General features: G+C 37.5%; 1 protein-coding gene across 1 annotated transcript; it reads right to left on the reverse strand.

The window, feature by feature from the left end:
* Positions 1 to 6429: 6429 nt before the first annotated feature.
* sept5b (septin 5b) lies at positions 6430 to 23843 on the reverse strand. The gene is made up of 12 exons (XM_044333012.1): positions 23110 to 23843; positions 22894 to 22904; positions 19168 to 19258; positions 15906 to 15992; positions 15671 to 15794; positions 14446 to 14580; positions 14240 to 14357; positions 13492 to 13593; positions 11419 to 11515; positions 11174 to 11309; positions 7228 to 7330; positions 6430 to 7055 (listed from the first exon to the last, which is right to left on the reverse strand). Exons 1-12 carry the CDS (start codon positions 23153 to 23155, stop codon positions 6993 to 6995), a joined length of 1113 nt encoding a protein of 370 aa, XP_044188947.1. The 5' UTR covers positions 23156 to 23843; the 3' UTR covers positions 6430 to 6992.
* Between the last annotated feature and the right edge of the window lie 3767 nt (positions 23844 to 27610).

Below are 27610 nucleotides of genomic sequence, written 5' to 3' on the forward strand. Positions count from 1 at the left end.
TGTTTTGTCTGGGGTCTGTGGCGTGTTTAGTTCAGCTCACTGCGATCAAGCCAGCCGCCGCTTGGATTTTGATGCGCATCTATCTGTGCTGTTACTTCATCTGTTGGTTTAAAGGCCTTCTCCCTATCACATTCCCTGTGAGGAAGAGCAGCGCCGGACGTCTTCCTCATTCATTGCAGCATATCATCACAGTGATGGAGGACCTGCAACTTTCACCTGTAGTTTCCCAACATGAAGATCATGTTTCCTGTCCAGACCCAGACGTGCAGATGGAAGGCTGGTTTATAGGATGTGCTTCTTATGTCTTTTTCTACTGACAAATATTAAATATTAAATCCTGAGTGTCAGTGGAAACAATAAGTAATTTCTATGATACAGCTAAAAACTATTAAGCATCAGTGTTTACATCTTCCACCAGGGGATAGAAGGTCAGGTTTCTAATGGAAGATACTGCGTTTTCCCTTAAAAATAACTGTCCAGACAAAACCAGTTGGGGAGAACGGGGTAACATGAGCCACTTTTTATATTTGATGATTTTACTGTAAAATAAAAGTGTATTTCTTTCAAATAATAGTTACTATATATACCTCAGGTTGTTGTGTACCCATGGAAATTAAAACAAGTTATCTAATTATTATGGTTTTAGAACAATGACCCATCAAAAAAACTTAGTCCTATGGCACAACTTACCCCAAGGTAGGGGTAAAATGAGCATGGGGATGGGGTAAATAGTGTTACCATTAATAATGATATAAAAATTACACAAAATCAAACAAATATGAGATAATTTTGAACTTTATTAATGCCATCAATTTAACAAAAGTGGCTCTGTTATGCTGTGGGGGGAATTTTGCTGGCATGGTTTGGGTCCACTTGTCCTACTAGAGGGAAGAGTCATTGCTAATCAATACAAAGTTGTTCTGAGTCATCACCTTTATCCTGTGATCAAACATTTCTATCCTGATGGGAGTTGTTTCTTCCAGGATGACTTTAGTGGAAATTTAAGATGAATTCACAGAGAGCAAGTTGTCTTTCAGAGTTTTATTGCAATATCCAGAATACATATTTGCAAGTCCAGATCTCCCAGTTTGCTAAGCTGAAGAGATACTGAATGAAGTTCAGTGTTAGTACTTGCATATTCATCACCCTAACAGTTATTTTTAATTCATTCACCGTATCTCTACGGAGTTTCTTTCGATCTCTGCTGAGAATTAACAGTTGAAGGCCAAAATCCTTATCTGCCTTTCCTCCTTGGACATTCCCTCTAAAGTTACAGTGACCGAGTCCCACACCTCACCTGACCGAGTCCCACACCTCACCTTAGATAGTACCTGTTAGGAACATTTTCACACGGGAAGCAGAAATCATAAAGTCTTACAATGAGCTTTTGACTATAAGGCAGTGTAACATAATCTTAAGACAATAACATAAGTGTATATGTTTCCATTTCAATGACAATGCCCCAATTCACAGGGCACGAGGGGTCACTGAATGGTTTGATGAGTATGAAAATGATGTGAATCATATTCTATGACCTTCACAGTCACCAGATCTCAACCTACTTGAACACCTATGGGAGATTTTGAACCGATGTCTTAGACAGCGTTCTCCACCACCATCATCAAAACACCAAATGAGGGAATATCTTTTGGATGAATGATGTTCATCCCTCTAGAAGAGTTCAGAGACTTGTAGAATCAATGCCAAGGTGTATTGATGCTGTTCTGGTGGTTCAACATCTTACTAAGACACTTTATGTCGGCTTTTCCTTTAATTTGCCACCTGACTGTATGTACAGCATGTTTGTGTGTTGCTTAAACTTAACATCAATCAACAATTAGGTTTTTATTCATCAACATTGTAGCACTTGTAACAGGGACCAAACATAAACAGTGTCTCTAGTCTCTAGAATATCATAAAATAATTTTTGGGGGTAAATTGAACCATTGACTCAACTTGCCCCAACATCACTGGCACGTTTTACCCCACAATCTCCATTTAGACAAAACTGTTTCACACAGTGGCTCAGATCCAGTTATGCTAAGTTTATGACCTTGTTTAGTAGCTTACACTGACTTGAATTAACATATAATAATATAATGTCCAAAACTTATCTGTTTTAATTAAGATACAAGACTGACTATACTTTCTTAATTTGTGATCACATGATTACTTTTGCTTATAGTTACCTAGATAAAGGAGGTGGCTCTATTTACCCCGTTCTCGCCTACATAGATAACATTTGTATTTCACTTTAGATCTGTGCAACATTAGTCCTCGTCTACATATGAACATTCTCAGTATGTTAGAAATGATGGAGGGCAAGTTTATAAAAGATGTATCTGATCCATTTTATTTTACCGCTGCAGAGAAAACAGTTAAATTCTAAGTCTAAACCCTGTATTCAAGAAAACATCTGTATTAGAAGTTACTGACTTACGAGTGCTTCAGAGTGAATATTTACTCTTTTTAAATATAATTGCTACTACATGTTGTCTCTTCTGCATGACAACGATACACATGCACTACAACACCTAGTGATGCCTTCAAACTGTTATTTACTGCACAATGAACAACCAGTTCCAGCCTGTCTGGATCACCTGGAGCGAAGCTGTAAATAGACAATTAAGTGAACAAATATAACTGTTAGGTTACTTCACATACTCCTTTACATGCAAATAAGAAAACTGGTTAGTGTCAAGATATATTTGTAGAAAAAAATGATTAGAACAAAACAGTTGTCCCAGTCTTTATGTAATTAATTCATTTCTTCACCACGATTACTTAACTTTTTTCTCATTTTTCTTAACAGTGAAACTTAACGTCATATCAGCTTCTGTAAGAGGACTGCTCTTTTATTATTATTATTATTATTATTATTATTATTATTATTATTATACAAGCTAGCTTGGAGCTCTGATTCATTGCTCGGTTAGCTTCAGTGCTAAGCTAGCCAGCCAGAGGAACCTGACCTACCTGTTAACATAGACTGTAAAAAATATGGACGTAGCCACCGTGACGTCACCCGCTCCGGCCATCGCAATTTTTAATCTGACCCACAGTGAGATGTCGCTGGTAGATTTGGTTTATCGAAGACGCTAGCAAAGCAACACAGTACATAAAATAAGCAGAAACGTCAGATAGGTCGAACACTGTGTTTAACTAAATGTCTTCAAGCGTTACAGTTACGGCTGGAAACGACAACAGAAATAAAGAAGTTTGCGGATTTCATGTCTTCAAATCAACTGCCAGTTGTCTACCCGGAAGTGACTGTTGTTGTTAGCGCGACGTCACAGTGATTCAGTCTATACAGCCTCAAGTAGCCGCTAGCATGGCAGCAGATTCTCAGTTAAGGGTCTTTGCCCCAAAAGACTAAACAAAGGCTTTAGATTCATTAAGTAATTAAGTCTTATTATGGAAGATTTAAAATGCCTGTATACAAACCAATGAAATACACTACTGTTATTTCTATTTACTTAAAAAACATGATAAATGACAATTATTTATCTTTTAGTAAAGTGAGGAGGTGTTTAGCATTTCCGTGTTGTCCAACAGAGGGCAGCTTAGTCCCACCAATAAACACCAAATCATCTTTAAAAGAGACACGTCTACCATTTGAAAGACGAAATAACACCTTATTCTTTTACAAATGAAAAGTTGAACTTGTTAGCATCTTGCTGCTACAGCCTTACTTGGTCTGGTATGACCATGTAGCTTCTGATGGCTAATGTTGTTAGCAAAGTTTACTGTAGATCAATATTGCTGTGTCACTGTCATTACTGGATCAGTTTGGTGATTTTATGACTCTTCTCTACTTGTGCTGCTGCTCCTTTAATTGCCACTTGTGGCTCCAGCGGTCACATTTCAACAAATGGTTCAATAAATAAATGGATCGAAACACTTTAAAGCTGCACTAATCAATATTTTTATATTAACAGTGACTCAAATGACAATGAGTAATGTGAAAGAGGTTCCTATAACAAACCTATAGAGATTTAGTGGAGCAGCTAAAGAGCCAGATATTTCCCTCATGAGCTGGTGGAAACCAAAAACAGAGCTAAAAGAGAATGAATATTGGACGTTCTTTATAAAATACTTATAAGGTGATAAAATGTCAATATTGTGTTTTCAGTTTGTTCTGCTGCTCCCAAGTGGCCAAAAATAATAATTAATGCAACTATAAGTTGGTAATTTATTAACAGAATTCATTTTAAATTGTATGGAAGAATACTGCCACTTCCTTCCTTTCTCTTCTTCATCTATATTTGTCTTCAATAATTGTTCGAAATTAATAAAACCTTCCAGATGTTGGGACAGAGTGGACTTCAGGACAACCTTCCAGTGCTTTTGACAAGTTTGTATTAAAGGATTGTATTGTATGGACTTGTATGTTAGTTAAAATCAATTAATGACAAAAAGTCACTTAAACTATTTTTAAATTAAACATTCAAATTAAGCAGAATTATCCCCAACATCGGTTAAAGGTCTTTGTACATGTTTGTTTTGAGACCAGAGTTGAATGAAAAGACTTCAGAAAACACTTTAAGAGGAAAAGGAAAGTTTTATTTTTTTACCTTTGTTTCAAAAAGTGCCATATAAACAAAAAATATTATTATTATTATTATTATTATTATTATTATCATCGTCGTCATCATCATCAAGCACAACCTGTTCAGATATTACTTGAGTCATGGCAGTGTGTGGGGCTGGGCAGTGATAAATATCTGCACCAGGATATGGATACGGTGACTGAAATCAATACAATATCATCTATAATAGCGATGGGATAGTCAGAAATACAGATTGTAATACAGTATATATTATGCACACAAACTTTAATACATGTGCTCTGAAATTTGGTGTTCTGTATGTCTGTATTTAGGATAATCGTACATCAGATTGTATTCATTTTCACAATTATGATTGTACACTGCAATACATTGTTTCAGCAAATACATGGTTAAAGGTTTCATATACTGTAATACAGTAAAGCCGTAGTATACAGTACCACAGCTTTACTGATGGCCATGCTAAATAGAAACCATAAAAATCTACTCACCCATACATCAGTGCTGAGATTGAAAAGAGTGTGCCAGTGTTGTTTTTCTTGTGGTGCTGATTCTGAGTGGTTGGTTTGTAGCTGTGGGTCGTATCAGCAGTCATGTTGCAGGGTTTTGGTCCTAAATTTATGACACTGTCCAAATTTGAACACAATCTCTTTGGTCACTGATGCTCTAAATCAGCTGTTAGTGTGTGTGTCTTGACTGGCACAACAACAAATTTCATCATGTTTCTCTCACAATTACCAACTTTCATCAGGAACAACCCAGAGCATTTAGCGGCTAAAGAGCCAGATATTTCCCTCAGGAGTTGGTAGAGAACAAAAACAGAAGCTAAAAGAGAGTGAATATTGGACTCACACTCACCAGGTGGACAGAAACACGACTCCACATGAATGATAATGTTGCTCCGTAACTGCTGGATGTGGAAATAAGCAACAGTTTGCTAACAAGTTCAACATATCAACTTGTGTTCACAACTTGACGCCAAGTGGACTAAAAGTCAGTTATCAAAGGTTTAAATAAATACATTTTTAAAAATGACATTTTGACACAATGTCTATTGGAATACAGCGACCGTCAATGGTCAAACTTTGTCCAAAGCTACAGTTGCTATTGCTATTAGCCGCAGGCTATGGCTACACAGTGACATATCAAGTCAATAATAATTCTCACATGGTGGCGTGAAGTGGTTTAGGACAGTAGAACAGGAGCAACATACTGTTTATAAGTGCCATAAGTCATTATAAGGAAAGTCAACAATGACAAACTGCACCACTCAGAATCATTAGAACAAGAATGATGAACCACCAACCACCTTTCAACCTCGGCGTCACTCTACATGTAGGTGCCCACGCAATCAGTGCATAAACTATTAAGGGACTGTGTGAAAATTATTAGGGAATAAGGGAGGGTTATGTTATGTTTTGTTTTGTTTTTGCTGAGGGAAACGTAGCCTAATTATTCTACATCTTAACAGAAAGCAGAACTACAATAAAGAAAAAAATGTGTCCAAAAAAGTAAATGTGTTATACAAAATGACAGTGACATCTCTTCTGAAAGTTAAAGGACACATCTGGTCAACAAAATATATATCAGAGATCCTTTATAACAAACAGCAATAGAATATCTGTTTGACCTTGTGTGTGTCTTCACTGTTTTTATTTAATTGTGTTGTTTTTAATGGTGAGACAAAGACATATTTCCTGCCGTAGTGGGACAATAAAGTTTTATTCAATTCTATCCTAAATAAAGAATTTAAAGTTTAAACTACAATTTTAAATTCATTGTGCACGTTTAGTTTTTTTAATGGCAAAATTGTACCAACACAATAGTGTTATATTACTTATATTATTATTGATTTATATTTAATAATTATATATATGTTTAATTATTTTTGATTTATATTACTACTATATTAAGATATTGCAGAGAGGGTGTTATAGTTTTTCTCTTGGTGGGAGGGTTAAAATTTTCTAATGATGCTGGGGAGGGCCTTGCTTTTTAAAAAAGTTAAAAATAATGTCCAGCCCCCCCCCCCCCTCCACCCTAATAATTTGTGTACAGTCTCTAAATGAATCAGGGGTTTATGGTGCATTAGTCTTTAGTATTTTGACTTGGAAATCTACGGAGATCTAAAGGTGACAAAGTGCAATCTACTCTCTATTGCCTAACTAGACTCACTTGGCTAATGACTGCATTAAAAAAAGTTTAATGAAAGTTTTAATAATGCTAAAAAAAACCCATTTAAACTAATAAAATACGTCTCCCAGCATGCTGTCATTCATCCATGCATTTAATGTGTCACATCTGAACTGTTCTGATCTCATCCCATGTAGAGATGTCGTTAGTGAAGCTTTAAATCTGTGCTATGTGATTGATTTTCTTGTGTGTCCCCCCCCCCCCAAAAATGAAAGGTATAAAGGTCAGAGGTCACAGATCCTGCTCATGCATCTGCTGCTGCATCTTCTGGAGCATCTGCTGCATCCTCTTCAGCTGCAGACGGGAAGACAAAGAGAAAATGGAACGAGAGGAAGGATGAGAGACAGTTACGTAATAACATATACGGGTCATCAATCCACATCCAGCGTCTTGGTTACGTAATAGCTGCTGCAATGAATTATTCACTACATGAGGTTTTATTTGGGAGTCTTGTTTCTTCACTCACTTCCTCGTCTTTCATTTTGATGAGTTTCTCCGTCTCCACGTCGGGTGTGGCCAGCGGCAGGATCGGGATGGGGCTCTCCACCCGCTTATCGGCATTCATCTTACTGAAACAGAACAAACAGAACAAACAAGAAGGATGAACACAGCGAGACACTTGAGTTTCACTGCAGAATGGAAATCAACCTGCAGAGACAGGTAACGGTGCTAAACAGAAACTCCTTTAAAGTTTTATGTGATTATAGCATCTTTTTAATTATTCTGATTGCATTTGTAGAGAAAAAAAAAAACAAGACAATCCAGGCAATTATTGCAGATTATATGTTGAATAGAAGTATTCATGTGTCTTTTCTGATACTAACACTGGAGGGCACTCAAGTCAGATATTTTCTACACATAGTGGCAAAACAACAGGCCTCATGCAGATTTGTTCTGTGGAGGTACATGTGAGGTTTTTAAGAAAATTTGTGGCGTTCATCAGTTTTCTCTTGAGGAAATTACAGAGTTCAGAGCTGTTGTACGAGTCATGAGTCTGACTTTCTTCACAAGGGGAGAAACACTTGATTTAGAATCATAACGTCTTAATCTGAATGAATTTGGAGTTTAAATATGATACTGAAATCAACTAAATTAAAATATTTGACTAAAAAAAAACATGGCTGCCAGTTTACTGAGAGAGTTTTTAGATTTTAGTTGTTAACAGCCCACTTGACCACATCCCATCAGGAGCATTTTGCTTTAGAAAGACATTTTTTTAGCGTCTAACTTCATGTCAAAGCTCTTTATTTCTGTCACAGTGCAGCTGCTGCTCTGATGGATTCATATTTTTCTGATAGTTTCAGCTCCTTTAATACGACTACTGACACTGATAAATGTGTCTGCTGGTTTCTGACAGCAGCAAAGGGTTAGCTCGCCCACAAACAGAGTGGAACAGGTCGCCTTATGTGGACATTTTAACCCTTTCATGCATGAATTATGATAACCTCAGTCAGGATTTTTTTATACCCCTTTAGACATGAAAAAAAATATTTGAACTTCCATTTTTTTAAACATGGGATGACACACTAGAGTCCACTGTGGTGGCTGATGTGCAACTACACCATCAAAACCCCATGCATATCTAAGTAAACAGCTTTTGAATAGCTGTCCACTGTAGTCACTATTATGCACGAAAGGGTTAAGGGCATCAAGGATGCTATCGATGAAATCTCAGGAACGTTCAGCTACTCATGAACAGGCTGAAACCAGAGATTTACTACAAGTTTGTGGAGTTAAGAGAGTTTGTTAAATCTGACTTGTAACACTCGTACCAGAAAAATGTTCTTGCATGAGGTCCAATGTTTTGCCTCTTGTTGTTTGTGTCCGTTGGTTTGAATATCAGAAAACTGGCCTTTCATTGCAAAGTCTGCTGGTGTCTCCACAGACAGAAAGTATTTAAATCCCTGCTTATAAATGCTTCTCAGTTGAACTATAACGAACAATCAACAACAAAGTAAAGGCAGCAAAATGTCCACTGTGATGTTTTACATTACGTTAAGTTAAAACGGACACTTCCTGATTTGATTTCCTTCTCTAAAATCTCTCCGAACATCGACCTCTCACCGTCCAGCCGTTAAAATCCGGATGAGAGAAAAGAGAAGCCGATAAAAACTTTGGATCTGCTTTTTTACTACTGTGGGCAGTAAAGCAGTAAAGTTTATGAGCAGCAGCAGGTGATTTGTGGCTGTTTTTTATGTTGGTGTCTCAAGTTACAAAGCAGCTGCACTTATCCTTGGTAAAGTTATACAAATGCAGTAAGTAGCATTCACATAGTATGTCAGGGCTTTTTGTTTTACTTCATTGTGCCCTTGGGTAGCTGTTTTTATTTATTCATTATTTAAATTAAATGTATTGTATTATTTATTAGTGTTATTCATCAGGTAATTTAATTAAGACTTCATTCTCGGCTCACAATAGTACAGACTGGTGCAGGAGCTGCATCTAAGTAGTTATTTCAGGAGTAAAATAAGAAGCTGTTAATGTTATTTATTTATAATAAATATACGACAGGTGTCAGATGTGATTGGTTACTGTTCCATTATTTTCCATCTCTTCTAAGTCACAGTTCATAATCAACAGCCGTCTGGTCTGAACTCGAGATTGATTCTTCTCTGTCTAATGTCCAAACCGAACTTCCTGTTTCCAAAGGAAATGCATCACATCAATCAAGTTTTTCCATCTCTGTTTTCGTACTGAAATGAATGGAAACCGCCGACTGACAGGAAGGTGTGTGATCCATCTAAATATTATGCATTGTAAAACGGTTGGCAACAACAAGTATGTTTCCATCCACTTGTTTTTATTCGCATATTCAGTTCGTGCATAAAAAAAAAAAAAACCTGAGAGGAGACGCCAAAAATTCAAAAAACGTCTAAGTATTGCCAAAAAGTTTTGAGGTGTTAAAGTAGTTGTGTGGATAAAACGCAAATGTAAACAGACTGAGTGAAGAAATGATGACGGACATGAATCATGTGACTTAAACGTGACTGAAGAGCTGAAAAAAGCAGCAGATCCTCTTCTTCAGCAACGGTTTAATGGCACCGACTGGAGGATTAGCGCCACCAACTGTTTAACTCAGATATGAGATGTCATCCTGGTATTGGCAACCTCACGGCAAAACTAAACTTGCTCGTCTGGTACACACGGCCATGAGGGTTAATTGGAAAAAGTGACTATCAGACCCTGCAGTCCATTTACCAACAAACTGTTTTTAGGCGAGCTCTCACATCCTTCATTCAGAGTATGACCTCCTCCCCTCAGGCAGACGACACAGAGTCCCTCACTGCAACCGTTTTAAGAATTCATTTGTTCCAACCTCCATTACATTTCATAACAATGCTGCTTGAGGACGAAACTTGTGCAATAATTTTTTATTAATTTTTACAGTGCGTTTACTATGGTGATCTTTTAGCACGAATTTTTTATGATATTTTTTATGATATTTTTTATGTTACGGGTTATGTGCAATATTGTGAGGATTGTTGGTGTTGGTATGGCTGAGGTTGTATTGTTTGTGTCATTGTGGCCGTCAAGGCATTCATGGTGCAGCTACAGAGTCCAAGACAAATTTCCCTGAGTGGGACAATAAAGTTTTTATCGTATCGTATCGTAACTGCTAATATTCACACAACAGCATTAAAATTAGCATTACAGTACATCTGGATGAAAGCTTGGCTAACGTAAAGTACACGTGTTTTGGAGGGTACGGGATAAAATGTGCAAAATCACACCTAAGCTGTGTCTCAAATCACATTCTTCTGTTAGAACACTTTCATGTAGTACACTGTGTACAATATATATTACTGGTGTAGTGCGCGAATTTTGACAGGATTGTGTTGTCTCAAATCAAACACAGCCACTGTGCACTTACCGGAAATGACGATCGCAAATTAGCATTAGCTAGCGTTAGCATTCGCGTTATCGTTCGCGCTACCAAATCATTACAGACTGTTAAATTAACCCAAAAAACATACTGATGGCTTATATCTGACAACAGTATAGTGGTGCTTAGTGCTAAAAAACACATGTATAATTTAAATTTGTATAATGTGGTGATGTTCACCGTAGTTAAAACGTACCCGGCCACCATTTCCAGTTTGAAAAGCGGTCCCTCCCCTTCCGCTATGTAGCCAAGATGGCGACCATTGAGGGGGAGAAGCGTTCATAGTTCCACACTCAACTTTTTGAGTGCACCATCCGGGTTCTCATAGTACACTGCATTTTCCCATACTTCTCAGTGTGAACGCACTTATGCACTCAAAATGTTAAGTGTAAGTACAGAAGTGAAGCGATTTGAGACACAGCACAGCACAGCAGAGATGATATCAGACACTTAACAAAAGGTCAATATGAGCCCAAAATAACAACAAAACAACATATAGTTGCACACTTTCCTTTTCACACACACACACCTGGTCATGGTCTGGATGCACTGAGCTCTGTAGTTCTCATAGTGACAGTCGTTGGTGATGTCCTTCAGGTCGTGCATGTGGGTTCTTATCAGCATGGTCCTCAGCTTCACAAAGTCGCAGTGGGACGGGTTCTCCACTGCACACAGGGAAAAAGGACTAACATCAGGGCTGTATTGTCATGGAAACTGAAGATTGCAGAGAGTTCGGATAGACAGATACAGAGTTTAGAGTTTAGAGTTTCTTACCCTCCACGATCCCCCAGGGATAGAGCCTCCCTCTCACTCTCTGACCTCGGGCTTCTACCACAGTGTTGCTGCCGATCACCGCAAACGGGGAGCTCTCCTACATCACAAGACGCCAGAGATACAGGAAGTATTCAGATCATTTAAAGAGGATGAATCATGCACATTTTCAGGTCTATATTTATATTCTGGGGTTCTACTGGAAAAAAATCTCTATAAACAGATATTTGCATATGAATGCATCACATTTGAGCGGGCTTTGGTTGCATGCAGGTAAAAGTTGCATGCAATCTCAGAACCCATCAGCTATCGTGTGATGATGGTTTAGCTTTTTTTCTTTTTTTTTTTTAAATGTATCCGCATTCATAGGCACATATCTGTTTATAGAGATTAGCCGAAATGTCATCTGGACCATCTCAAGTTGCTGATCAGACTGTAAACAACGCAGCGCACGGAAGAGGAAGTCTTGGCCCAGATATCTATTATCCGGATATCTGCTGGCTACACCGTAAGCCCTGAAATATTGGTCTTTGCTCCCTGAGGCTAAATTGTCATCAGACTGATAGCTGATGGGCTCCAAGGTTGCTGCTGGAATATCTTTGCATGATTTACAGTTAAAAACTTATTTATCTTGTACTGGGCCTTCATGCAGCCCCTCAGTTCAGCCTCTGTCTGAAACAGGCTGTTTTAGCTCCTGTCCTGTTTAATATCCGACATCATAACATGTAAACAAACATGTGTCAAACATGTATGTTTATGTGCTTTTACTAATCTTTTTAAGCAATAGTTTGACATTTAATTGCTGTCCTGACGAGAGTGAGATGAGAAGATTGATACCACTCTCATGTCTGTACGCTAAATATGGAGCTAGCACCCAGAGGTGATCACGTTAGATTAGCATAGACTGAAAGCAGCAGGAAACAGCTAGCCTCGATCTGTCCAAAGCTGTAAAGTAAGTCTAACAACACACGTAAAGCTCACTAATAAATAGAGTTACCTAAAAATACCTAAAGAAAGGAAAAAGTTAGCTTGTACAAATTAATACAACATGTTAATGAGATTTAGAGGTTCTGGTAATTTCTTTAATGAGGCAGAGGTTAATTTAACGTCTTTACATAGAACTGGACACGACTGCTCATGTCCTAAGTATTGTGGAAATGGGAATTGGGGGGTTTTAACGTCCTGATGAGGAATTTACATTCTACAAGTACACACAAATTACACAAGGTGAGTTTTGGTGGGTAAAAATCTATAAATTGTATTGTTTTTAGATTGTAAAGTTAAATTTAGATATAATATAAGGGATTTAGTGAGTATATAAGTATTTAACAGCATTTAGGTAGACAAAATTTACAGAAAACATAACTAAACATTTACATAAATTACTTATTAATAATCGTTTAAATCACAAAATATCAAATTTTTTTGGTGGCTCATCAAAAATATCTTTAATATGATGCTGGGGGATTTTGGATTTACGACCTCTGGATTTCTAAAATCCTGGCTTTGGCCCTGCAGTTGCATAATTTTAAATTTAAATTTATGTAAAGTCATATACCATATTTATAGGCTTATCTTTACCCGTTGTATATAAAATCTTAATTAGAGCTGCATCTAACAATTATTTTTCATTATTGATTAATCTGTCAACTCTTTTTTCTTCCATTAATCAATTCATTGTCTATAAAATGGTGAAAAATGTTGATCAATGTTTCCCAAAGTCCAAGATGACGTCAAACTATTCAGATGTCTTGTTTTGTCCACAACCAAAAGATTCAGTTTACTGTCATAGAGGACTAAAGAAACTAGAAAATATTTGTATTTTTTTTTTTCTTAAAAATATGACTCAAATGATTAATCAACTATGAAAATATTTTGTGTTTAATTTCCTGTTAATGGACTAATCGCTTGCAGCTCTAATCTTAATCTGCAAAGTAACTACTAACTATAGCTGTCAGATAAATGCAGCGGAGTAGAAATATATAAAGCAGCGGAAAATTATAACACACAAGAACAGTACAAGTACCTTTTAACATAAGACTCATAATAATAACAGACTGCATGAATCAGACTCACCTTCAGCTCTTTATCTTGCTGCTTGAAGTCGTCGTCCTCATCAGAGTCGCAGTCAAGGAACTGGTAGATCTTTATCCCGTACTTATCTATCTCTTCTCTCAGCTGCAAAGACAACACACACACACACACACATACAAGAGAGATGTTATAGATAACAGTAGAAACACACACTCACACCCTCCCACTGAGCGCTAAAATTTGGCAGGAAGTCACTGCCCCATATGAAAGCTTTAAAACGTACATGTCTGAGTCATCCACCAGTGAACTGAAATGAACCCAAATCTGATGCAATATTCAGTTTTACCGCCATATTCTTTCACTCAACTGCAACCACTGTTTAATCTTCATTTTACTAATTAACCCAGAATGTCAGTATATATATTTTTTTTCCAGTATATTTGTTAGTTTAAGCTCAGTTTATGTCTTGAACTGATCATTTTTCCTTTTTTTAAACAATCTCTATTTAATTTCATATACAGGGTTTGGTATAAAAATCAGTCAATCATTTATTATTGTCACCAGAGGGGAAATCTGGTCTGTTTTCATGTCTACTGAAAATGTTTCTGAAGCAGAGCGTCTGATAAAGAGATAAAGGTCATTGCATAAATTCAGTTTATATTTTGTACATGAAGCTGTCAAAATAATCTACAAAAAATCATAAAAATGTCCCATAATTTGAGTATAGCAGTCAAAATCGGTAGTTATGGATTATTTATGAGATCAGCATGTCAGATATTTAAGGTCTTACTCGCTCTTTGAGTTTCTTTATCTCACTGGGTGTGAGGCAGTCAGCTTTAGCGATAAGAGGAACCACATTGACCTTATCCTGAAGCGCCTTCATGAACTCGATATCAACCGGACGAAGCCTACAGGAGGACATGAACTTTATTGAGTATTTTAATACATGCATGTACATAAATACCACGTGTGTGTATACGGCAGTGTGTTTATTACCCGTGTCCGAACGGAGGTATGAAGTAGAGGCAGCAGTGCACTCTGTTGTCCTGGATGTTCTTCCTGTTGAGTCCGCTCTCGTCTCTGAAGTACTGCTCAAACTGGAGATCAATGTAGTCTGTGACTGGTCTCCAGCTACAAAACACAAACATGTATTTTTATGTGCTTTTCCTATAATCCTGCCTAACTTTTAAAGTAATAGTTTGACATTTAATTGCTGTCCTGACGAGAGTGAGATGAGAAGATTGATACCACTCTCATGTCTGTATGCTAAATATGGAGCTAGCACCCAGAGGTGATTACGTTAGCTTAGCATAGACTGAAGGCAGCAGGAAACAGCTAGCCTCGATCTGTCCAAAGCTGTAAAGTAAGTCTAACAACACACGTAAAGCTCACTAATAAATACCTAAAAATACCTAAAGAAAGGAAAAAGTTAGCTACAGGATATAACCCCTGTAAAATCACAATTTGTTTTTACATTTCTGTTTATGTACAAATTAAACAAACAAGATACAACATGTTAATTAATGAGATTTAGAGGTTCTGGTAGATGTATCTCTGAGGCTTGGACAGAGGACAGAGCTACAGTCTTTATGCTAAGCTAGGTTAACCACCAGCTAGCACTAGCTTCATTGTTAAGTTAGCCTCAACACCTCAACACTGCTCACTCTTAAGCCGCAAAATTTCAAAATTTCAAATAATTTAAAAAGACAGAGGAAATAGAATTGAGTAATTTTACAGAACAAGAGGCCCCACCGTCACTCTGATCCACCCAAAAGCTGATTTTTCTTGTTTGCCACAATACCAGAACTTTAAAGATGTATATGTTCAGTAGGGTAGGAGTAGTGAAGTCAGAAAATACTGAGAGGCGCACTAACACATTGTCGATTTTGGTCTTTTCATGGGATTTGTTGACAATGAGAAAAATATAGAAAAACACCAGCCTAAACCTTTAAGAATTATAGTTACTAATACTGTAGTCAAAGAAGCTTGACTACATGTGCCGTTAAGAACATGGTGGGCTGGTGTTGAGCTGCAAAGAAGCAGTTTCTTTTATTTATATGTGGATGAAAATACAGAAAGTGAGACAGAGCTGAAAAGGCAGGGTGAGATAAGTGGTGCTGTATGTAGGAGGAGTTACAAAGAGCTCCCTCAATGTAATATTATTTACCATGAAAGCTTCCAAAGCTGCTTTTATTGACACAGTCACAAAGTGAAGGCTTACCACTCTGTGTTGTTGACAGCATCTCCAAAACCCGGGGTGTCCACGATAGTGAGTTTCAGCTTCACCCCCTTCTCCTCGATGTCCACCGTGTGCTTTGTGATCTCCACCGTCTGACTGATACGCTCTTCATGGCAGAGACAGCAAACATGTAATTAAGTCAGTTCTTTGAAATCTGAGCTGCAATCAGAGATATAAGAAGGCAGGTACGGAGATGTCTGATTGACAGGTGACTCACCCTCGGCATTCAGCAGTTTCCTGTCTTTATGCAGATCAGTGAGGAACAAGCTGTTTACCAAGGTGGATTTACCCAGACCAGACTCACCTGTAACACAAAGGAACAGATAGTTTTCAATATTGTCTGGATGCTTTTGGTAGGTATTCTCACAAGCTCAAAGTCAGGTGACCACAAACATGTCCACAAATTTGTGGGTGCGCTTGAGGTCTACTTTGCTGCTACCATTGTTTGCTAGCTAGTATCTTTAGCTGGCCAGTTCTCCTTAATACATCCATGTCTAGAAACTGTGATATGACAGACTCAATGGTAAGCTCAGAGTAACCAGCTGATACAAGAAGGCAAAGAGAAAAAGAAGAAAAACAAACCATTAAATCTAGATTATATTTGCACCATATTTACTAGGAGAGAGATAACAGAGGATAAACCAAACTGACCAAACTGGCTTTATGTCTGCATGGTTGGTAGGTTTTCATGAAATTAAAATAACGTAATTGACCATTTTTCGAACCCATCCCAAGTAGTGATTGTCCGTTGATAGCTTAGCAACCGTAAGTAGACATGACAACGTTGAAAGAACGTAAATGGAGCTAGTCACAGAGACTCTGTATACAATGAGTTTGAAGTGTGGCGTCTTTTTCTAACCTTTCGAAACCCAAAAAGAGCAAAAATGTAAGGAATGGGTTGAACAGTAGTGTGTTTGTGCGCTCAAACGTTAGCCATTAACATTAGCATGCCTCGCTAACTAGCTTACTGCTAACAGTTTATGCTAAAGGATAAAGTTAGCATCTCTGTCCTGCTGCTTATTGGATTTGGGGAATTTTACACTCCAACAACTCCAGTTAAACCTGTAATCCAAGACAGGATTACATTTCCTAAACACATTGGTTAGTTCTTACCCTCAAAACCTTTTCTCTTGTTTAAAAACACAATAAATCTTAAATCTAACCTCTATGTTAATTGTCCAAGCATGTTCTGCTATAGTAAGCATCCAAACAGGGTTATTTAGAATAGAATAACATTTTAATTTCATGTGTATGTACAAAACTGTACTGCAATACAAGAACAATATTCTGTGTCTTCTACATGGATCATTAGCTAACTTTTTGCCTGGGAGGTTAGCTTTAGCCTCAGTCTTTCAGCATGATACCAAGTAGGGTCAAAATCATGTGCATAAGATGCTTTACAGTGTTTTTCTTTTAAACCAAATCAGGTAACACTAGAAAGTTTTTAATTCATGGGGTTAGCATTAATTAGCTAGCTAGCAATAGCTGATAAAATCGTCTAACAAAGTTTTAGTCGACAAAATCAGCACTTGTGACCAGAAATGAAGTTGCTTTCCTCTACATCTGTGTGAAATAATAAGGAAACCGTTGTTTCAACAATGTCTGCTAATTTTGATGGCAAATCTGCCACCATTATCTAAATTAACTAAAACTTTACACTGTTTACTTTTTCATGTTGTTGAGTAAAAACTAACTTCCAGTCCAGTTTAAACACCTCACAGACCCAGTGCTGCTCCACCAACACCCAGACACACCCAGGACTGTTGGAAATCTAATTTCAACAGCCAGACTGAGACACACTTTCAGAAATTTAATTTGACTCAAATATCACATTGATGTTTTTTTGTTTTCCGGACGTAACAAAAACATGATATCCCACAAATGAGACTCTGGACACAAGTCTGAAGAACATAAACCTTTGATTCTTCCACTGAACGATGTGTGTGCTCATTTAGATGATAAGAAATGAGGTCACGAAATCAATCAAGCTCTCATCATAATAGGTACTTAATGGAGTCAAAATTGTTTAAAACACACTTGTGCACAGGAGAATAGTTTTGTCTCTGAGGATGTTTAATGGATTTAAAGTGTAATTAAACATTTTTTTGGGGGGGGGGGGCTTTTGTGACTTATTCAGCATTCAGATTTTAACAGAGTCGGACATTTTCACAGGAAACATGAAATTTGTGAAAACTGAAATAGTGAGAAGGTGTGATGGTGAGTAAGCTGCCTCACAACAAGCAGGTTTGAGTTTTTATGTGTGAAGATGGAACATAAACTTATTATTACAAGAGTTTATTTTCTTTTTGAATGCTGCGGGGGATTTGCAATACAAGAATAAAGCTGCTCCTTTAATTTCCATGTGGATCAGCTGGTGAGGATGAATGTATGTATAGTTGAACCTTTTACATGGTTCTTATTGTAAAAGAGTCAGCTAGAAACATTCAAAAGTTTTCAACCAACTCACATTTTAGCGATATCATCACCTTATGCTAGTAATAAAATCTACTAGCTGCATTTTACAGACAAAATCCACAGTCATCAGCTAGAAATGAGAAGCTGCTTTTGTCTACTTCTGTGTGATTTGAAAACCTATTTATTTCCACAAATTACTAATTATTTTGATGGTAAATCTCCTACTATTAACATTGTAAAATGCATATGAGCTGATGTTTGAACGGAAAGCTTCACAGACATAGCAACAGTAATTAAGGGGGGTTTTACGCAGAGGGTTAATTATGCACTCAAGTGTGGGGGCAAAAAAGTGACACAGGAAATAAACAAATAAATAAATAAATCTAAAATTTGCCCCTAAATGAATCAACATTTTGCCAAGAAATAAAAACAAATAAATGAATCAAAATTTTGCCAAAAAAAGGAAAAAAATAGTAAATACCAGTAAGCATGCAATAAATAAATAATAATAATAATAATATATAAAAATAAATACAACAATCTAAATTTTGCCAAAACAAATAAATAAATCTAAAATTTCCCCCTCAAAAGAAAAAAATAAATGAATCAAAATTTTGCCAAAAAATAAATAAATAAGCATGCAATAAATAAATAATAATAATATGTGTTTCTGTATTTCTACATTTATTTATATATCCATTTATTTCCACTTTTTAATTTCATTTATCTATGTAAGTATTAATTCTATAGAACAGATTTATAAATTTTATAATAAATGTATATAATAATTTGTATAATAAATGTGAAAATAAATTAATATGAAAATTTAAAAAATAATTAATGCATTTATTAATTTAGTTAATTTCTTTAGTCTTTTTGTGTAAATTAAAATGTATTTATTTACTTTTAATAAATCACAATAATGTATTTATTTAGTTATTTAGTCATTTTCAGTGTCACATTTGGGCCCCCATACACAAGCTCATGCACACATTTGACACACATTCCAGTTCATTAAAAACCCAGAGGAGGTGACAGCATTTCAGCAGATGACCACGTCTCACCTGCCACCATGAGAGTGAAGTCAAACCCTTTTTTCACCGACTTCCTGTGCACCTGGTTGGGCAGCGTCGCAAAACCAACGTACTCTTTTTCCTGGAAAAACAATCACACAGACAAATAAAAGAAATACAGAGTGAGTTGTGAGTGCTCAGCAACAGTCAGAGTCGGGTCAGATCTTCCGTCTGTGCTCCTTCGTTGGTACGGTAGCTGTGTTAGTAGGACATTCCCATGATTCCTTTTCATGTTTTATTGAAACAGTGGAAAGAAGGAGGCGGTGGGGAGACTGAGAGCACGGCCTGAGGTTCCCTGAGTATTCATAATCCAGTATGGCAGGCAGCCACGGACACAAGAGGAGGGGGTGGGGGGGGGAGCGTGTGCAGTGACCGTGACAATGCAGAAGCATAAATGTGAGGCTGAAAACATGTCCAGAGAGGGAAAGAAGAAGAAGAAAGGCTGGGAGAAAAAGAGCAGAATAGAACAAAATGGAGACAGAAGCAGAGTAAAGCTGTTATTTTCATTATTGATTAATCTGCTGAATATGAATCTATTAGTCAATAAAATGTCTGAAAAATGCCCCTTTATAATGTCCCACAGCCCAAGTTGACATCTTCAAATATCTGGTTTTGTCAGTTTAGAGCTGCAATGATGAGTCTTTTAATCAAACTATTTGGATAATTGATTAATCGTTTTTAGTCATTTTTTTAAGAAAAAATGCTAAAATTCTTTGGTTCTGGTTTCTTAAAGATGAATATTTTCCTTTTTTTTTTAGTCCTCTATGACAGTAAACTGAATATCTTTGTGTTGTGGACAAAACAAGACATTTGAGGACGTCATCTTGGACTTTGGGAAACACTGATGGAGATTTTTCTCCATTTTATGGACCAAACAACTAATTAATCAATCGAGAAAATAATTGTTAGTTGCAGCTCAGTTTACCATCACAGAAGACAAAGAAAAACATGAATCCTCACATCTGAGAGGTTGGAACCAGCAAATATTTAGTATTTTTGCTTTAAAAATGACTAAAGAGATTATTTTAATTTTGAGCTGAAACAATTAAATTATAAGTTTATCAAAGGAAAAATTATTGGCAGCGATTTTAATAATTGATTAATTGTGTCAGTGACTTCTTTCAAGCAAAAAAAACCCCAAAAAATCCTCCTTCCAGCTTCTAGCTCGACAAAAATGAGGATTTTCTCCTTTTCTGTGTTTTATATCTTTGATAAACTGAATATTTTGGGGTTTTTGGACGTTTGGTCGGACAAAAACCAGATATATGAAGACGTTATCTTTGGTCTCTAGGAAATTAATGGACAGTTATTCATTAGTTTTTGACATTTTATAGATTAAAAGATTAAAATGAAATGAAAGAATAATCATCAGCTGCAGCCATAATTTGATTATAAAACCAGTTGCAGATTCATTTCCCGCTCATTAATGAATGGGCGGATGGTTGCAGCTCCAGTACAGACTGGTTTAATAACAGTAAATCTCCTCCCATCATGCATTAGACTCTTCTGAACATTTCCACTTGAGGACACAGCAGGCAGCGTTAGCTCCACTACTTAAACAGCCGTGTATGTAAAGAGGAGGCTGCGGGGGTGTGTGTGTGTGTGTGTTTCTCTCTCTCTTTGGTTTGCAGTATTGCTTCCATATTGACATTTTGTCTGTAGATGCGTTTGCAAGTCACTCCCACACCACAACAACCCACAGATCCAGACTGCTGTTGGTGAACACCCTGCTGCGTCTGCGTCCACCGCTCTGACTCAGCCTCAACGCTGCCGTCCAACACGACGTGACAAGACAACAACATGATGATGAAACTGCCTCTGGGCTTTTAGGGATATATATGTAAAAATAAAGATGCTCACAGTGAAGCTGCTGCATGTACGACATGTGAGGATGTCTGTTTTTGAAATGACAGTTTGTTCTATCTCTGGTTTTTCACGCCTGAACCTCCGCAGATGAAAATGAATGATTTTAAGATGTCTGTTGCCAAGATGTCATCAGGCAGAAGGTTCACAGTGACATATTTGTGCTTAAAGGATAAAGCTGCTGATTTTCTTTTATTGCCAACAAATCTCATGTTTGGATCCAAACCAACAATGAACTGATCTACAAAGCCTGTTGTATCTTATTCCTCCGTTGTTGCACCAAAACTATTAAAAACATGTCAGTGAGTCACGTCGCTGCACTGGGTGACGTTCCTTCATCATGAAGAGTCTGAGAGTAGTCTCCAGAGAGTAGTTCTGTGTAAGGCAGACGCTACTGAGCATGTGCAGGAACACTACATTATGTTTACAGCTTTGCTAGCTTGTTGTGCTACATATCACAACGTCACATCACTGCACTGGGTGACATGTTCCTTCATCATCACAGTAGTGAGTCAATATCCTTTAACTTTTTTAACTTCTCCACTCTGAGTGTGTTCATTTTCCAGTTACCCCCCTAACGAACAATTCTCCCTTTTTTTCCGAACTTAAACTATGATGAGCCACAATGTTGATAATTGATGTTGCTTAATTGTTTTAGTCTTTTTTCAGCTAAAATACCAAATACTCTGTTTCCAGTTTCTCTAAATGTGAGTATTTGTTAGTTTTATATCATTGCAAATGCTTGTGATATGTAGCGCAACAAGCTAGCAAAGCTGTAAACATAATTGTGTTCCTGCACATGCTCACTAGCGTCTGCCTTACACAGAACTACTCTCTGGAGACTGAAAACATGATGCTGTTATTAGTCTTTGGAGCCGTTTCTAAACAAACTAACATGACTAAACTCTTCATGATGAAGGAACATGTCACCCAGTGCAGCGATGTGACTCACTGACATGTTTTTAGGAACATTTAACGGTAGTTTTTTCACTATTATCTGACGCTGTGTAGATGAATAATCTGCAGGCGATCGATTATAATATTCTGCATCATCTTGTTTCACCTTTTTATTTCAACTATATGATGTTTTTATTGAACCCGACACACAAATGGAAATATTCTCTCATTTTAGACACTTTTTTACAGATACATGTTCTACAGGCAGCAGGTTTATTATCAGACAGTTTAATAGATGTTGATGAATCATGAAAAGATGCAACTAAAGTTTATTTTCATTATCGATTCATCATTTTGTTTATAAAAATGTCCAAAACTCAAAATATTAGCTTCAATATAATGTAGAGTTGAACTGATTATTTTCTTAGTTTATTGAGAAAATTGATCCAAACGAATATTTTGATGGTTCATTAATAGTTTAAGTCATTTTTCAAGTAAAAATGTCCAAACATTTGCTGTTTCGTATCTTTTTTTATATCATTAAACTATAAACTGAAGATCTTTATGTTTTAGACTTCTGAAGACGTCACCTTGAACTCTGATAAACTACACTTTTCACCACATTTAATTGACCAAACGATTAATCAGTTAATCGAGAGAACAACCATCAGATGAATCAACAGTTAAACTTGGTTCTGACTCAACTAATCTGCAGAATCTGTAGAATCATGTTTACAGATGTTTACAGATGTTTACAGATGTTACAAACTACAGGAAATGGAGACGAGCAGGTGAGTGAGAGGATGAGTTTTCCTGCATATTTACAGGCATCAGTTAACGAGACCGTGTGACGTGACAGACACCTGCAGTGATGTCATAACATCTGTACACAAACAAAGGGAATAATGTGAGCTCGTGCAGGTGTGATGCAGCATCGCGTGTCGCAGATTGTCTCACCTCTCCGTCATCTGTGGCGTGAATTCCGGGAGACATCAGTCCGGTTTTTTTGAGGGGGGGGGGGTGGAAGAGATGTCAGTAGCATGAAGCCGTTTCCAGAAGCAGAGCAAGAAACAGAAAAATCATCTCATTAATCGATGATTAATTAAGCAGCCAGCTGTGAAGCGCGCACGCGGCAGGTTGTCGGTCACCTGCAGGGTTGAAGGCTCTGCTTACCTGACCGGGCTGCGCGGCTCCTGTACCTGCTGTTGGCCGCCGTCATCTCGGACACAGTTGGTGGAAAATGCGTCCAAACAGCCGGAGGAAGAGGAGGGTCTGGAGCCGCGACGGGTCCCTTTAATAAAGAGAATCTGCAGAATCAGGAGGAGGATGAAGATGCGTGATGATATGCGTGATGATATGTGCAGAAATTAATCTTAATCACGCAAATACATCTCCATATGTGACATGTTTGAGCTCCGGATGCAGACTGGTCTGATGGTTGTCAGATTATTTATTGTGTGAAAAGTGTTTGCAGTTCATGTGAATGACCAGCTGGAGGCGCTGTTGCTCTTCAGGAGCTGATGGTTCAACCTGCTTGGTTTTTATTCTCAGAGTAAGAAGACTTGAATACTTTTACTTTATTTTATGGCTGTTATTTATTTTTGTTGATTTTATTCATGTTTGAAAATGTTTTATTCTGTTTAATCTATTTAATCGAAGTAGTTACATCTGATTTTTATGGATACTGGATGTTTAGGTTATTATGTTTTTAATTGTTTTCTTGCATGTTGTTTTGCTGCTCTGTTGCTCAGGACTCACCTGGTTAAATAAAGGTTTAATAAATCATTAATAACATAATAACATTGGGTTATTTGTTTGTGAGTTGTGTATATGATAAATATTGAGTTAATTATTTGAGTTATAGAGGGTTTAGACCATATAAATGTTTACTTCTTCCTTTTTAGACATTTTATTTTTATTAATGTTGTTTATGAGACTTTGTTTATTGAGTTTGTTGTAAATGTTTACTGTTCATTTTATTTGTTATTCCCGTTTTATTATTTATTTGTTACATGTTCGAAATAAACATACATACATTGTTATTGTCGTTTTTGTTGTTTATTTGTTTGTTTAATCAGTTGTTTTGGTTTCAGTGTTACATTTTCATCATCTTTATTTCTCATGTGCTCTCAGCTCATATAGTTTGTTGTGTCTTGTTACCTGCATGATGGATCAATACAAATAAAGTCTGATTGATAATGAACTGATGTAACTGTGTGTTTATTGGAAGTTTGGCTCATTCTCAGTCACTTTATTACTAGATGAACTTGTTGTCTCTTATATATCAGTTCAGGTAAACATGCAAAAATGTTTGTCAACAGTTTGTTTACACGTCAACATATATGGACACTATAGTTAATAAATGAATGAACGGTGAGTAAATATTGTAGAAACAGTATTTGAGTAATTCGTCAGTAAATCAGCAGCTGCTCATAAACTCAACACAACTAACCTGTGAGTCAAGAAGGCAGAAATTTGATTGAACACAACTTTATTCATAAACGTCTGTGAGCACAATGTGAACTGAAATAATAAACTTAAACTTTATTGGTACAAATTTGCAATGAATCAAATGACTAAAAACCAGCTGATCATCTGTGTGACACACTGTTTAACTTGCTCTGTAATTACAGATTAATATTATTATTATCATATTAAAATATTCAAAATGCATCTTCATTAAAACTGTAAAAAAAAAATAAATTTGAAAAATAGCTTGTTTAATGTCACTTTAGAGCCACGAAGATGCAGAAATGTCTATTTCTGAGCAAAAACCATTGAAATAAATGACCATACTGATTGATCTGATTAGAGGATATTGATAGATTATGGTTTAAGAAAAGGTTTCCTCCCTGTGAGAGTTAAGATGAAAGCTTTATTTATTTATAAAAACATCACTCACACACTCGGCATCATGCCCTCACACATCTGCATTTAGACATCCTGGTAGGAACTCAGTGTTTTAAGGAAAATATCCAACAACAATGCAGCATTGTGTGACTGTTATTTCGGGGGGGGGGGGGGGGGGGGTAGATGCCACCCACTAACACAACGGGGCAACATACTTGTGTGAAAATAAAATGAAAGGAAGTGAATCTGACCGTGCAGGTGTCAGATCTGACTCTATTTTAATTAATTCACCTCCGTTTAAAATCTAAACTCGTCTTTTGCTGGAAACGACAAGCTGCTGCAGATGTTTTCCTGCGTCCTCTTCGTCAATAACTAATCAATCACAGGCAGGATTTGATCACATTCAAAACAAAACGAGCCAAAGAAGGATCTCATGAGGTTTTGGTGATGTGACAGCTACCTGAGGGAGGAGGAGACAGCCGGCAAACAATGATGAGAGCGTGGGAGTGGAGGCAGGAGCGGGGTGCCATAACTGACCCTGTTTCCTGTGCATGGGTGGCGGGGTGGTGGTGGTGGTGTGGGGTGGTGTGGGGGGGGTGGCGGGGGTCAGACAATGAGCGACCTTCCCTCCCACCAGCACCGAAAGCTTCTGATCTCAGGGGGGCCGCAGGAGCACAGTGACCTCTGCACACAGAGCTACAATATCTGTGTTTATCTATAACGTCCACACGGTGCGTCAGACCAGCCGCTTAAAGCACCGGCAGCTCGTGCAGACGCGGCCTGAGCGTAATAAACTGGGATTAACACGAGCTGCTCGGCCTCGAGGTCAAAGATGCAACATATTTAGTGGTTTAATCCCTGCTGGCTGGAAATGTCATCATTACAAAGTCCTCAAATGAACACGTTTAATATCATTAAAGTGGAACTGCATCAATTTTACACGTTAAAGTGTGTTTACAGGTGTTGGACAGTCTAACCCACTTTACATTATTAAATATCATAAAAATGGTCTTAAAGAAAAATAAAGGCCTTGTATATTTAGAAAAAGTCTTAAAGTTTTTGTTTATGAGAAAAAAACAATGATTCCAGGTGTAAAAAGGTGTATAAAATAAGTCTTTAGTGTCTCAGAGGGAACCGCTGTATGAAATCCATACACCACCGTGACGTCACTCATTGGTTTGTGGACTCTCGTTGAGCTTTTTGACCGTCGCCATCTTGGATTCTTGGAGCCAGAAGTGACCATATTTAGACGAGACGTGTGTTTAGCTGAGCATTTTGACAAGTTTTTATGCGTCCGTTACGTGTTAAATAAACCTTTGTTTCATAGACGTCCAGTAATTATTTTGCTACATCGCCTGAACCTGAGTCACGATATCTGAATAAATCAAGGTTGATCGTTTGGCCGTCATAACCCTTCAGCCTCCCGCCGTACAAGCGGATCAATGACCCGACACAGTGGCTGAACATCACTTATCCGTTCAGTACTAAGTCTTAACTAATAAAGACTAATTATGTTACTTTTTAAGTCATAAAAGAGTCACTTTACTACTCATGAAGTGTTTCACACACACACATATACACGTTAAGACACTGAGTCCCATAATGTCGTCTCATCATCTTTTAGCTTGAAGCCATAAATCTCTCCTTTTTGGATCCTTTTCTTCTCCAGGAAGGATGGATAGGTGTGTTTATCTGTTTTACAACCTGTTACACAACAGCTTTTCAGCATTTTCCTGTTTCTCCTGTAAAGTGAAAATGTGATTATTTCCCCCAAAAGGGTGGAGGGGTGGGGGGGGGTGGGGGGCGCGGCCTTGACGCTTGATGACTATACACAACTGTGATGTAGTATTTGGGACGGTCCATTTGTGTGGATAACGTGATATTATATACAAGCTACAAAATATGCAGATGTCAATAATCTCAATGTAAACCAATATTATTTCTTAACCTCAATTCATACGAGGTCGGCTGAGTGGGGAATTCATTCTTGCAATGATTGTATGTGCATGTTAAAGGGGTACTTCCTGTCATCTTAAGACGTACAGATTTGACGTATTTGACGCCAAACGAGACGTTTCCATTGCCAACTTTTGTCTCATTCAGCCCAAAATCAGTGAAAAGGAGTTTAATGGCTCTCCTGAAGGTTTCCATCATAAATCATAGTCTTCATCAGCAGATTTTTCGCCCGGCAGGAGGGAGAGCGTGTGTGTGTGTGTGAGAAACATATATGTATACGCTGTGAGAACGTGAGTGTATATGAGCGTTTCCTCCCAACAGACAGCGACGTAGCCCAAGGTCACACAATGACTTCAGCCAGGGAAACAGGCTAACGCAGGAAGAACAGGACCGCAGCGCCGTACAATAGCACAACACATGTGCTCTGTGTTGATTCCTCGGCCGCCGTCGAACACGCCACTTCGCAGGAGGAAGTGCTTATTGTTCTGAGCGAGCCTTTTCTCTTTTTCCCTGGTAGAGGGACAATAGAGGGAGAGGAGGGAAGGGACAGATAGCAGCAGGAAAACTGTGTTTTAATTTATTCTTTGGACGAGACGCAGGATTACCAAGAAAGAGAAGAAACTACCGTAAAATGCATCAGTGTCGATACGTTCTGTTTATTCCTGGCAGAGAACGTGAATTTGTTACCTGTGAAGGAAACATTTAGGTCAAGATGTCAGGAATAAACAAGACGTTGATAACACGGCGCTCATTTTTCATTTGTCAGACAAACGTTCGATGACTTTAAAGTGGTTAAAAAATCTTGTTAGATGTGAATGAAAGGAAAAAAGGAGGGGAGAAGGATGCTGGGAGAAAACAGTGGTGGTAG

This window comes from Thunnus albacares, chromosome 18, assembly GCF_914725855.1.
Source record: "Thunnus albacares chromosome 18, fThuAlb1.1, whole genome shotgun sequence".
NCBI classification, from domain to species: domain Eukaryota; kingdom Metazoa; phylum Chordata; class Actinopteri; order Scombriformes; family Scombridae; genus Thunnus; species Thunnus albacares.

Coding starts and splice junctions, on each gene's coding strand:
- sept5b (XM_044333012.1), bottom strand. CDS start 23,155: ATGACGGCGGCCAACAGCAGGTACAGGAGCCGCGCAGCCCGGTCAG. Junction 15,993..19,167: donor CTTCACTCTCATGGTGGCAG/GTGAGACGTGGT, acceptor TTTGTGTTACAG/GTGAGTCTGGTCTGGGTAAA. Junction 15,795..15,905: donor GAAACTGCTGAATGCCGAGG/GTGAGTCACCTG, acceptor TCTGCCATGAAG/AGCGTATCAGTCAGACGGTG.